This window comes from Pleurodeles waltl, chromosome 8, assembly GCF_031143425.1.
Source record: "Pleurodeles waltl isolate 20211129_DDA chromosome 8, aPleWal1.hap1.20221129, whole genome shotgun sequence".
Taxonomy (NCBI): Eukaryota; Metazoa; Chordata; class Amphibia; order Caudata; family Salamandridae; genus Pleurodeles; species Pleurodeles waltl.
Window position 1 is genome coordinate 1,391,223,987 of NC_090447.1, and position 14,778 is coordinate 1,391,238,764.

Below are 14,778 nucleotides of genomic sequence, written 5' to 3' on the forward strand. Positions count from 1 at the left end.
ACTGGACCAATATCAATTTTTGAAACAGTGAGTGAAAAATGCAGACACCTGATTGATGCTCGAAACCGATTGCGTGAAATCTGCAAATTTCAGTGTGCATGGGCTGAACATGTGTTTAAGGTGCAAAAGATTCTGCTACTAGAGGCAGCTTTCTCTAGCTTCAAGTCAAACAGAACGGATGTTGTTTGTCAAATAGATTATAAAGATAATGGAACAGCCTGTACCAGAAACCATTCATGTGAAGGACAATTTGAGGACCCTAAAGTAGAAGCTAAAGACAAGTCATGTGAGATAAAACTTTGATGGAAAGGTTAGATAACAAACCCGAGCGGGGATAAGGTCAAATAGAGCCTAACAGTGTTGATTTCAGTAATAACCTTGTAAGGCTGGACTTCCTATCTATTCTCTACCTCTGAAGCAACAAAGAGACCCTGAAGAGCAAAAAAGTGGAACACTGGGGCATATTTACAAGAAAGTGGCGATCTCGATGCGCCACTTTTCTTGCATTGCCCTACCCCACCTAATGACACTATGTTACAATACAGCGCACCATGGCGGCCCTTAGGATAATAGTGTCAACATTTTTGACCCTGTGTGGTGCTGTGCTGCACTAGCGTAAAAATGTTTGATGCTAGTGCAGCAAAGCACAGGGAGGCCCATTGAATAAAATAGGTGCGTCATTTTAATGCCTGCTCTGAGCAGACGTTAAAAACCATGGAAAAAATGGTGCAGTGAAATGTTGAAAATTTCAACGAGCCATTTGTTTGGGCCTCCCTGTGTCGGAACGCAGGCATAATGTGGCGCAAGGGTTTACAAAGTGGGGCAATGTAAGCATTCCATCACTTTGTAAATACGGCGTGGGAGAAAGGGAGAAACAAGAGGATGCAATTCTGTAAACAAATGTGACATAAGTGCTGCAAGGAGACTCAACATTCGCCAAAGAAATCCTGGTGTGTGGGATAAGTTTATGAACAAACGTGAGTTAACCTTCACAGATATAATTATGGCAGGAAACACCTTTGATGTTGAGACATAGTATGGCATAAAGAAGTGGGAGGCATAAGAATTTGTGGACCAGTGAAAGGAAATCAATATTATCCCTCCAGAAAAAGTGAAGGAATGTACAACCTTGGAAGCTAAACTTGTTAATGCCTATGTGGAATCCATATTGTTCCAGCTTCCGTTTCGTGACACTCTATATTACTACTCCCTCAAATATTCAAAGTGTTCTCATTTATACTTTATTCTCAATATTTGTATATTCATATCACCACCTTACATGACTACTTCAACCAATTTCCACTTCAGGTTGAGTTTTCTTTTTCTCCATGAGTTATTCCAAATTGTCTTGTATTAATTTTCTTTAGCTAGGATCACCTGGGATCTTCACTAGTATTCCATTCTTCCTCTTTTTAGGAATGTCTCCCATCAATTCATCTTTTCACACTTGCACCTGATCAGGCAAACTTTCTGTACCAACCACTTCTGTTCTTGATTCTTCCAGGCATAGTTAGGCTCCAGCAGTCACTGGCACCGTTTGAGCCCACTCATCATTATTCCTTTCTTAGATGTGTCACGTATCATTAACATAAATATTAAAAATCGGCGTATTGTACGCTCTTCTTTTCAAGAGATTTACACGTTTTGACTTAGAACTGCAAAAGGGATCTATTGATTCAATTACATTTTCCAAGTGTGTTCTCTGCATCAAGTTGCCTGCTTTCCCCCTCAGCCATCATCACAATTCTTCAAACTCCTCTAGTCATTTTCTCCTCATGAGTGTGCTACATATTTCATTAATAAATGGATTATATTTTTGCACATTAACCTTTTGCCTCTACTTTTGAAAGAACCCTTCTCTTTCGCCGCATCTAGGGATTGTTTCTCCTTCTACAATGCTGTTGTTATGCTCTTATTGAAAACATATTAATTTGATGCCTCACATTCATGAAACTTCAAGTTAATTTCCTTAACTCGTTTTCAATCTCAAGTAAAGAAAAAAACTGTACATTGTCAACATTATACTTTTCTCCACTCTCAAAACACTATTTTAGGTACAATGTTTTTTATCACTTTAGCTTTCAAACTATTTTCTCATGATCTTGTTCTTCTAGATGTGCAACTTTTGACACAGTGGATCACCCTACCTAATTAACTTGCCCTTGTTAGGTATTTCAGGAACTGTACAGTAGAAGTTTAATTCTCTGTTTAAGAGCTCTGCATTTGGACCACTTTTATTGTCCCCACTCCAGTCAATATTGTTTTTGGTTTTGATGCACATTTTGATGTTGGTGACTCTCAAAGTTTCCGTTTTCTTTCACACTGTTTCTTTTTGTAATTCCGATCTTTTTATTGATATTGATATTTTATACCGTGCCAGAAAGTTAAGATATATTTTATCACTACAGCTCTTCTCTCCAGATACCGAAAATAATGAAAACCACATCCGTAGAAAAGTGTGATTGTCTTACTACATTAGAATATTTCTTATCTCCCAGTCTCTCAATGGCAGCAATTCAATTATTACTGCTGAAAGTCTGCATAATTTGCTTCATCATAGTTGACCATCACCAATTGTTTGTTATTGTTTTAATTGCTGATTGCAATTCTTCATTATACTTCGGGTGCCTTCAATATGTTAATGTCTGATTTTTTGTTTTAATTAAACTCCTTCCTTGTCCGCTAGGTTATTCTATGTAGTCTGATTTTTTTAAGTATGGCCTTTTTCTTCCAATCCCTCCTAAACCATCTCTGTTCATAATTTGCTGTGTCTTTTGTTTGTCATGTCTCTCCCTCTGTCAATTAAGTCGCTAACCAAGTGTGTTCCATTTTTACACTTTTCTGTGTTGTATGCATTGAAATGTAATAATTCGTTACCCTCTCCATGTTTCTTTTTCCTCTTTCTACCCGCTCACTGTGTATTCTTTACTGGATGCCCTTTGTCTGTCTGATGTGTCCACCCACCCTGTGCAGCTTCTACATTTTGCGTGTCTTCTTTACTTGTATCAAATCTATCAAATGCTCTCCCTTTGTATGCCTGTCACACCCTTGCCCAACAACCTTTGTATGTTCAAAGTCTGAAATGCCATATTTTCACCCATATTTTTTTTATCATATTTTTCATTAAAAGTTACTACTTTTGTACTTTTGTATCCTAGTTTCTCTACTGTGGTTTATTTTTGTAAAGCGCTACTTTCTGAAGTGCATCTGTTGTTCGGTGAGCACTGGAAGGAAGAACACTTCCTTTCCACACAGTTTGTTATTGCTGGCTTCACAGTGGCCAGCTACACTCGGCTCTTTATCTGCTGTATGTGAGATCTTTTGACAATGAAGTTCAGGTTAAGGAGGAATGCTTTCATCGGTCAAGAAATTAAAACTCAGGGAAGGAAGCATCCAACAAATGGAGCTGGCAGAACACAGGTTTCTCTAGAAGGGTTTTTTAGCACAAACTGCTCATTAAAACAATCTCCCGCCGAGCCCCTCATGCTGCAGGCTGTCTCCCTGCTGCTCCATTTAGTTGGTGTGAAAGTTTTAGAGGCAAGGTAAAGAAATCGTGAACCATTCAAATTTAAATCTCGCAGTTCTGTTTTTATTCCGTGTTTTGTTTTTATAGGCATCGATGACATATCAAAAATTAAAATATCTGAATAGATCCATAGTTTAGCTGTCACTATGTGTATATTTACATACACTCTAAAATGCTGGTAAGATGGACCAGGGGGTTAAGGTAAGCCCTTGACATCTGCTGTGACCTGCAAGTCATAAGTTGGACAAATGGCCAGGTCAAAGCAGCCTTCCATCTTCCGAGGTCAGTGAACTATGCACCATCAAATTGGTTAGTAATGCATGTCACCTACAGTACTTAGAAATGGCAGATGTAGTGTGAGCAGAGTTATTATAATGATAAATAATTCATATATCACACTGTGTCCTTCTGTGAATCCTTCACACCTCTGAAGAAGAAGTTATATTGATTACCTTCATTTAATTAGTCCAACTGTTTTCCACCACACAGCTTACTTAATGACTAAAGAGACCCACTTGTGCTCCCTAACAAGTTTTTTTAAGCTTTCCTCCAACATTTGTGCAAGTATACACTCTATTTCACCTGAAACTTTGTAATCAACCACCTGTGAAGTAGAGAGAGATCAAAAGAACCAGGATCAGAATCAGCTCTCAGACCCCATGCTACCAACTTACACAGCCCACACCCACCTGCATTGTCAACTTCCATTTTCCCACTCGACAAAATCAACTTTTTCATTGCACATGGCTTTTTTTAATATCTTTTTTTATATTTCCAGTACCGCTCACAAAGGCCTCACTTGGGCCAAGAAGCCCCTTTCTATGTCAATAAACCCATGGACTTGCTTGTATAAAAAGCCCAAGTAAAATCGGCGACCTTCTTACAACGTAGTATATCCTGGAGCTGAAGAAACAAACCATAGAAAAACATCTCCAGCTAATGGTAGCATGTGTTTACAGAAAGGATGTGTACACAGCTTCAGGCTATAGTGGAAGGAGGCGATGGTAACTGTGGAGTACTGGTTGTGTCAAAGAAACTCAGCAGAATAGTGTTAGAAACAGCAGGTTTATTTGTTTGTTTCTGCTTTTCTCGGAATGTTAGCTCTGTAACTTTTAGCTGCAAGGACTGTGGCCACTTTTAGCCACATTCATAGTTTTCTCATTGGTAGGGTGGGTGAGATCTTCCCTCATGAGCGTTTGCTTTCCTTCTGTGCCTAGCCTCCTCTAGCCACACCACCTTTCCTCCTGGCCACACATCCTCTCCTGCACACAGCTGTGCACCAGAAACAACACAGGCGTCAGACAAGAAAGCCCACATGACAACAAAGTTACAAAAGGTTGAGATTATGCATCTCTGGATTTAGATAGTGCCGGTATCTTTTCTGCACTGTGAGTACGTACTGGTTTCTGTGTGCTGAGGGTGCCTGTGCAAACGTGTAGACAGAGGTTTGTACTGGGGTGGCTCCTCTGCGACAGTGGAGGATCGGCTGCCCCCTGGTTAAGAGCCAGCAGATGAAAAATAAAAAGAGAGCTTACTATCGTTTTATTTTTAATCTGCTGGCTCAGCCAGCAGTGCAGGAAGGGACGGCTCCGGTCCACGCGAGGTGGGAGGTGGGAGGGGCCAGGGAGGAGGAGAAAGTGCACCTAAGTGTGCATGTGTGTTTGATCGGGCGTCTCAGGCCGGCCAAACACACATCTGCACTTAGGTTTCTCCAACCCGGCTGTGTTGCACAGCCGGGCTGGAGAAATTGCACAGACCCCAGGGCAGTGTCTGAGCAGCAAGCCACTCAGACCAATCCTGGCACTGCTCTCATGCTTGGTTTAGCATCAGAGTAGCACCAGGCTTGCTGGGGAGCCTGTGCTGGTGTCCCAGTGAATGCCGGGACATCAGAAGAGGAGCGAGGTGGCAGGAGGTGGCGGCGAGAACGGTTTGTTTCCCCAATCCCCTTCATTCCCCCGATCCCCCGTGACATTTGCGGCAGTCACCGCTGGGTCTGTACCTCCACATACTGCAAAAGCCTCTCTGTATGAGTAGCCTGCAGATTTGTCTACTTGGTGACTGGCCCACATACGTCTGTTCTCTGTATCGTGAGAGCCTTTGGACCATACCAAAGCGTGTATTGAGTTTAGACTCAGGTGCTCATTTTGACTTCGGTGGTCTTTTGCGAAGACCGCAGTCGAAGAGGGCTCCAAAAGGCCGCCAGTGTTGGTGGTCCGAAGACCGCCGTATAATGACTCACCAACGGATTGTCGCCCATAAACAGGCAGAAATTCAACACTGTCAGCCTGACGAATGGCGGTTGAGAGGCGGTTCCACCGCCACGCAGCAAGGACTCCGCCCGCCATATTACGAGAAGCAATTTGGCACGGCGGTCCTTGCATGGTGGTGCGGCATTGGCCGTTGAACCGCCGACATTTACCCCCTCCCGGACGACCACCTTGACGTGTGCTGCTCTGAGGCCCAGACAGGTAGGTGGACTGACCAAAAGGGGGGGGAGTGTGGTAGGTGCATGTGTGTTGTGTGCTTGTATGTATACGAGCATGTGTGTATGTGTCAGAATGGGTGTGTGTGCATGTGTGTGTGTCTGTATGCGTGCATGGAGGGGGTGTGTGTGTATGTATGCAGAGGGGTGTGTGAATTGGGAGGAGGTGTGTGTCTGGATGCATGCGGTTGGGTTGGGGTGTTTGTATGTATGCGTGCAGTCGGGTGGGGGTGTTTATATGTATGAGTGCGGTCAGGTGGGGGTGTGTGTCAGGAAGTGCGTGGGTGAGTGGGGGTGTGTGTCTGCAAGTGTGTGGACATGCAGGGTGGATGTGCCATCGACAGGAATGGGGATTCATGTCGCCGGGTGCGTTACCGCCAGGGTTTTTGTGGTTGCGCAACCACCAGGAAAAGCCTGGTGGTTTGCTGCCTCGTAATAAGGTCAGCGGTCTTTGGTATGGCAGTGGTTTGACCGCACTGGCGGGAGTGGCAATGGTGTGGCGATTTGGCTTCAGCCAAACCACTGTAATAGGCCTCAGGAAAATGAAAGAAGGCCTACTCTGGTCAACACACGACTTAGAAGGGAAACATGAAGAAGTGTACATTGTACGAGAGAAATACAGGCCTCAATCTGGGTAAGATGTTAGACTGTAGTGCAAGGACAGGAAGCAGAATGAAGGAAGAGGCCAGGTGCAGGGCAAAACAGTTAAAGTCGGACTCTGCATACCAGAGATAATTTAGAAGGACACATACACAGGGGAGAGTCTGAGCCACTTTCTGATTCCATGGTTAGTAGAAGGGTTATATCATGACAGGCCTGAAAGGGAGACACGGCACTAGATGTTTGTGTTTCATGGCTGGCAGGGAGTAGGAGACAGGCCGTAAATCTTCAAATCCTGGTAGACGTGTATGGAGGACATATTGAAAAGAGTTCAGAGGGTAAGATCGAAGGACACTGTGCATGTTAGAAGATGTATACGTATATTATATATATGTTACAGCTGCATTTTTGTAACATGCAGTCAGATGTTTATTGAAGAATTATTACCTTTGTTAATTGTAAGTACTATGAAGGAGGTGGAACTTAATCATCGACTAAAACTATAAAAGATGCTGTTTGTAAGAGCTGAGTTGAGTGTGGTTTCAGTTACAGAACTGGATTGTACTCCTAGCTGTATTGCTTATAAATATACTCAATTGTTATCAGATTTGTGTCACTTCTTTATTTCTGAGAATTTGACTACGCCTACAAACTCAAAATGTGACGGTCTTTACGGCCAGGACCACAGTGGTAAGACTGCCACCGCGAGTGTGGTGGTCTTATAACTCCCACCCTCATAATAAGGGCCTCAGTCTCTGCCACACCTTTGGGCTGAATGGTGTCTTGGGTAGATAAAAAATGGGCCCAGTGCAATTTTATCACCTGTGAAAGTGGTAAGTGGTTGCTTACCAGGGACCTTGTGCCATAGGAGAAGTGTGGCACAATGGTTAGAGCGGCAGACCCTGATGCAGAGATCTGGCATGGGACCAGGGTTCAATTCCTGCATTGGTGGGTCTTGGGCTCAATTCCCTTGGACCAGATAATTCTCGCCTCGGTGCCTGATCTAATTAATGGGTCCCACTTTATAACTCTGGGCAATAGCTAACTTTATCTCCACAACAGCGCTTGGATGCCTGGCTTCACTCTGGGAGTTGCCCAGGAGTGGGTAACTCACAGGGAAAAGCCAGGCGGGGTTCCATAGTGGTATGCATACAGCGCCTTGAGACCCTAACGGGTGAGTAGTGCGCTATACAAGTACAAAGTTTAACTTTAAAGTAACATGCTATTTCTGGCTGGAAATGTAGTAGACTTTGTTCATGTAGCTAAAGTAAAAAGCAGAACCATAAACAAAACAATATAACAACACTTTTAAAATATAACATGTCACATCACAGCAAACAGTAAAAGCAGAATGCAAAAGAACTACTGCTGTACAATACGGCAGGAGACATAATCACCACAAAAAATACCATATTACAAATCTGCACACACATTGTTGTCAAACATTACCACCTCCAGAATCTTGTTTTCATAATACAGTGGGAAAAGATGTTCGGAACAAGCACTGCCTTAACTTATCACCAAGGACATTAAACAGCACCAGTTAAAATGTTTTGTGATCCGACACTGTGTCTTTGTGTACTGTGAATTGTGTACTCATTGTTTGAGCATTCTGTACCTCTGTGTACCTTGAGGACCTGTGTTTCTGTGTACAGTGAGTGTATGTGCCTATGTGCACAGTGTTTGTACCTCTGTCTACAGTGTGTGGGTGTGTCTCTATTGACTGCGAGTGCCTGCAGCTATCCCTAATCTGCGTCACTTTGCCTGTACCGCTGTACAGTGAGTGCCTGTATATCTATGCACATTGAATGCCTATTTCTCAGAATATGTCATAGGGGTTTGCCCTAATAACCCAACTATACCTGGGCATGAAACTAACTGAATATTAATGTGGTATATAATGGGGATAGATCATGCTATACTTTGCACAACAATGAAACTTTAATTAATCATTGGGATGTGGGTGTGACTGATATTAAACATTGTATTTTTTCTTTGCTTTGTTATGGCTTAGTAATTCTCACACCTCACACATAGGATCTGGAATATATGTTAAAGTAGACAAAAAAGCATAAAAGAGAAAAAGGAAAGACATCACCAAGAATCTCAACACAAAATACAATCAATAAGCATATGGACATATAGTCAAAAGGTCTGGGGCAGGATTGCCTACTAATGTGACACCATTCAAAGACTACCTCCTATGTGGATTACGCTGTAAAGAAGGAGCGCAACCACATCTTATTTAATACAGGAGGAAGGCCGAAGACAAGATTGTGTTTTAGTTGTTACTTTTGTGTTAAGATTCTAGGTCAGCTGTTCCCAGCTTGTGGTCTGGGGCCCCTTGGGGGTCCGCGACTGCTTGAAATATTAAATAATATTAACAGATTAGGTCCCCAACTTTCAGTAATGACTCAGTGAGGGGTCCCCACATTCCATAAATGATTTAACGGGGGTCCCCGGGTTCCAGTAATAATAAAGTGGCGGTCCACAGTGGTCAAAAGGTTGGGAACCACTGTTCTAGGTGATTTCTTTCTTTTTTCTCTTTTGTGCTTTTTTAGGGGCGAGCGCAAAGCACTCCATCCCCTGATGTAATCTCTCTTTGGACTTCTAACCACGCCCATGTCACGTCAGTCCCTTACATTGGTTCGTGGGCTTGCCTTTTAAAATCTGCTCGCTTTCATTTGTGAAAGGCATGCATACGTCATGCACTTTCCGGTGTTTAGCCCTCCTCGAGCGCACCGACCAACTACTGGAAACATACGAAGCTCCATGTGTTCTGTATGGTTTCTGGACTACTTTTTCTCTTTATTTCGCAGCGCGATCACACTAGTTTTTTTTTCTCCATTTAATGCGACAAGGAAAGTCTGGTTAGGAGTTTACAACGCTAATAGCTCTAACTCGGCGAAATGTGAGACCCGTTGCATTGCAAGTGCTTGTTCATACTGTCGCTATATACGCTATATGCCTTAATTAAATGAGGTTGGTTGACGTTTGGTACATCAAGGGTTGACCTTTTCCACATCAGCTGTCAGTGCTCAATGTCTTGGCTGTATTGCGTGTTCCATAATGTTGGCGCTGCAGGGCATGACTTGGGGTGTATTTTACGTTTCAGGAAAGGAAGAGCCACCTCTTTCCCTCTTTTGCAGGCACAGCGGCAGATTTCTCATTTATTTTCATGTAACACTTCCCAACATTGCTTATTGTGGGAGTCCACTTGGAATGTATACCGATGCTACATAAATGCCCTGTTTTTGATAACAGTAACATTGTTGCAGTCCTCCACAAGGAAATATGTTTCCCTGCAGAGAAACGCTTTCATCTAAAGCCCCATGAATTGTGCGGGTGTCCAATGTTCAGTCTCACCTTAGAAAAGTATTAACGATTGTACCTGACATCAGGATGTCTCTGAATTATTCAAGAGTGTGAACATACGTTTGTGAATACCCGCATAGTAATGAGTTGGTGGGTGCTGCCACGCTTTCCGGGGTGCCCCTGCCCTCGAACCCCCAATACCATGCCTAATATTACACCATTGCCAGGAACTATTATGTATGGATAAACTCATGTGTTGTGAACGTGAATCAAGCTATTTGCACTTTTACGTTTAATTTGTATATTTATAGAAAGAGGCCTTGGTGTACAAACCCAGAACATACGGAAAATATTCACAGAATTAAAATCACAAGGGTGTTTATCTGTTACTTTGAGTTATTTACACAGTGCTTGCTATTGCAAGTGTTGCAACACAAGTAAAATTTGCCTGTCTCAATGACACTCTTTTGATGAAGAGGGCTAGGTTTCTAGGAAAGGGAGGCTACTTATTCAGAAAAAGACATTACCTGTCCTCATTCGTGTGCCTTTGTATTGTTTCCTGGTGGGCATCCCACTGAGTTCCCGAATGCTTCTGCGCAGCGTCCAAGGACCTCTCCAGCTTACACCGCAGGCTCTCAAGGTCACCCTGTAGCGTCTCATTCTTATCCTGCAGGGTACTCATGGACACTGCATAGCTTTCTCGCGGCTCCTGAAAGGGTTTCAACCCCTACGAAGCAAAGGGAAGGACAAACAGCAATTAAAACTGTCAAACTGTGTAAATGAACACTGTATCGAGGGAACAAAAGATTCAAAACAAGGGATGGATTAAATAGACATGTAAAATTTCTCTGGCACATCGCTTCCAGGGTAGTGAGTTCAAATCAGACACGTTACAAAGATATTAAACAATTTATAATATCTTTATACAACTGACTGTCAGCAGACGCAAGCAGCCCCCCCCCGATTCTTTGTTGGAGAAGGGAAAGTCACCAAGCATGCTTCAAAAGCAATTACTGGTTGATTTCACACAAATAATGAAATTCTTTCTGACAACTTTTTAAGGTGACAGGATGAAGTTTGAACACTTGCTCACCATGACTGCTTGTTCAATGTGCAACAAGGGCAGCTCATCCGCTAAGGCGGAGGAGCGTTGCCCCACTGGATTTTGTGGAAAGGAAAAATAAAATGATAATAACGTAACATAATGTTACATTATTATCTTATTATTTTTCCTGGGGGAGAAGGGGTGGGGCAGGGCTGGTCTGCAGGGAGGGAGCTGGAGGAGGGCTATGTGCACACAAAGTGCGCATGTCTGTTTAGCCCGCCGTGTTGGGCCAGGAAAAAGGCCATGCACACTTTGCATGTTCTCTACCCGGCTGTATGGCACAGCTGAGTGAAGAAGATGCCCAGGCACCCATTCCTAGTCTGAGCAGCGAATCTGGCCGCTCAGACCAATCACGACACTGCTGTTGCTGGTGACAGCAGCATCATGATTGGCTGTGAGCCTGGTGAGCAGGATTAGGATGAGAATGGAGGGGAGATGAACGCACCCTGTTCCCCCTGCCCCGTCCCCCTCCCATCCCACCACCCAGTTGAGTGGCAGCCACCACTGATGTGCAATGTAATGGCACAGACACATGTAAAGGTCCACTTCTGCATGCAAGATGTGAGGATGTTTCATTGTATCTTTAAAACCAGTTATGTAGCATAATTGTATGAGAGCATGCATCATTTTTGCAACACGGGTCATGTAAACTGTGCAACTGAGTATTAGGACCTGCTTGTCTACAGGTGGACATGTGAAAAACGTCCTTGGTGAATTCAAGAACCTCCGGGCAACAAGTTGCACATGAGAATCAGCTGTTTTGATGCTATATTCAATTGAGATGTAGAGCTGGTAGGCTTTATCTTTGGTGGAGACCTCAAGCCTCTGAGAGGCCTTCTCCATGTTCTTTAGACATGTGCATGTCCTTTACCTTAATTTTGAATATTGCCCTCCATGCATGGGTCACATTCAACTGTCCTGTTGTTCATCTCAAAGAAAGTTCAGATTTCCGTGTGGGTCCCAGCCATGGAAGGCGCATGAATTACAGAAAGGATTTCAGTACGTCATGACATCTGTGTAAAGTGATAGCATTGAGTGCTATGTTTAAAATACTTTGCAAGTGATCACAGAACGCGGGGGCAGTGTGCCACAAGTACACAATAACAGGTGAACCCTTTAGAAACCATAATCTAACAATACCCTACGCTAAGCCTTTAAAAGTTGAATTCATCATATATCCACAGGCCCTTATTTCTCCCTGGCCTCTAGGTGTCAACCAAATCATGAAAGTACACACCAAGAAGCACTGATCAATCAGAGTAGGTCACTAGTCGTGGGTGTACCAAAATCATCCAAAGCATTATCCAGAGTAGGATTGAAATCACTCGCCGCAACCCCATATAATGTGTGCATGTAAATGAAACCTGCAGATGCACATAACACTGCTTTAAAATTTGGAGGGAATACAGAAGTCAACCAAAGTCACCAGATGACATCATAAGAAATTACGGTCTACGACCAGCCTATCCACTTTACAGTTGAGCAATTCATAAACCAGCATTCTGACCACACGTGACACAGAAGAGATGGATGCATAGCACCTTGTAGAGTCCCAGCTCCTTGAAAGTGAAGCATGAGGAGAGCTGAACAAGTGCTCCTCCTGAAAGAAAGCGATGTTGATGTCATGCCACCTCACTCATACATCTATATTCTAGGCTTTCATGTTAATTAAGTCACTAAAAATTCCACAGCGGGAGTTTCATCTTTACTATAGTAGGCAGAGGAAGATATCATTTTATGGACACAGGCAAACACTGCAGTTTGGAAGGGTCTTCATATACAGCGAATGCAGCAATGAAACAATAGTTGCAGGGAAAATAAAATTGCATTGACAGTACCATGATCAATATAGGAAGTGCATATACTATAACCAATATTGGAGAAAAAAGAGGATAATCAGTATAAGGACCAAATTTTGATGTGGCAATTAATTCATAGATAAACTGATTGTTGACTGCGCATTAGCAGGGAACCAACTATAATAAAGACAAGACACTACAAAAAATTTGAACAGCCATATTTGTTTATAATCTAAATGTAATTAAATTAATTTTGCTGATTGAACAAAATATGATTTGGTTGGGTTATATATCTTATCTGATGGTTTTATTAATATTTATATGTATTTTAAATGTGTTGTTTTTTGTGCTACCCTTTTATGGCTATATAACCAATAAAGGCCTTTTGACTGACTGACTGACAGAGTGATCCTTCCCATCATGGTCAAAGGGCAGCTTTCCCAAAAATGCTACCTGGGACTTAAATGAGTTGACCACAGGGTGCACGTTTCCTTCGAAGAGATCATCTGGAGATTGGTATAGGCGAATGCACATGTACCGCATGGCTGAGGCTCGCCAGACAAAGGGTGCCCCTCCCTTAATGAATTTGTGGTGGGCTAGAGTGTCATGAGTGGGTAAATAGTGGATTTGCCAAGTTGACCCAGAGGCCGGACACCTCGGCGAATGTATGTGACATGTTGTGGATAGGGGAGGGGGGCATTCATCTGGATGTTGCAGACAAACAGGAGTAGGTCATCTGTAAGGAGTGAGCCAGCATGTGTCTATCCTCAAAGGGGATACCCCAGTGTGCAACATGCACATAGAGATCAATCACCAAGGGCTCCATGGCCATTATGAAAAAGCGGTGGCAACAGAGGGCACTCCCACCTAGTACTTGCTCTATCGATAACATTTCCGAAATTAGATGCCCCATCCACACCTGTGAGAATGACCCTTTATACAGCAGGTGCATAGGCCAGAAGATGGGGGCTAATGACCATATGCTTGAGAACACTAGAGAGACAGGACCAGTATAGGGAATCAAAAGCCTTCTCAAGATCCTGCACCAGTCAACCTGGTCCTTAACATGGAAGAGGGGACAGAGATTGTGAGAAGTGCTGCGGCCTGGGATGAATCTATTCAATAAAGGTTTTATTGACTTTCAAAGAACAACAAAAATATCCTCATCTGCAATACACAAAACCGTTGTGACATAGATAATCACATTTTGTACACACAACATGCATACGTCTGAGTAAATACAAGACATTGCGCCCAGCAGGGGCCAGAATTATGTATCAGGCACATCCTTGAGTGGAGTGGTTGTGTCTTGAGCTAACGGTTAAGAACGAAGTGGGGCCCAAACATCCTTTGGCTGGGATGTAAGAAGTAGAAATGAGGCATATAGTTCACTCGTGGTGTCACAATATATGAGGTCCCATAGCCAGTCGTCAGTGTTTGGACGCCTACTATTACCCCATAATACGGCAATCCGCCATTTAGCTAATAAGAGTGCTATAGTCACAAACCTTCTGTGTTGCTGAGCGAGAGGATTGACATACCCCAGGAGTGCCAAGAGAGCATCTGGGTCCACTTAATGCTCCAAAATGGCAGAAAGTACTGTGAATATAGCTTGGTAATAGTGCTGAATGATGGTACAATTGTAAGTCAAATGCGCAAAATCAGCATAGTTGACTGCACATTTGGGGAATTTGTGAGAGCGTGACGGATCAAATTTGGCAAGGGTTTGAGGGTGTTGTATGCACAGTGCAAAAACTTATTGTGCAGGAGTTTGTGTTGACTATTTATTCAGATCAATTTAGTCTGCATTCAGCAAAATCCTCGCCTTATCTGAGTTAGGTGAGTTCAGATCTCATTCCGACACCATTCTGACCACAGCTGGGCACAATGACTCAGCTCGAGACTGGTATGGTATCAGTGGGAGACAAGTCTGGCACTGTCCATTGTCGAG

General features: G+C 43.2%; 1 protein-coding gene across 2 annotated transcripts in view; it reads right to left on the reverse strand.

Moving 5' to 3' along the window:
• DEUP1 (deuterosome assembly protein 1) overlaps nucleotides 1–14,778 on the reverse strand; it is a 214,781-nt gene that overhangs the window by 65,199 nt on the left and 134,804 nt on the right. For both annotated transcript variants that reach the window (XM_069202449.1, XM_069202448.1), the window contains one exon: nucleotides 10,451–10,650. In XM_069202449.1, the coding sequence (XP_069058550.1) occupies nucleotides 10,451–10,650 (200 nt within the window). The remainder of the gene's footprint in view (nucleotides 1–10,450; nucleotides 10,651–14,778) is intronic.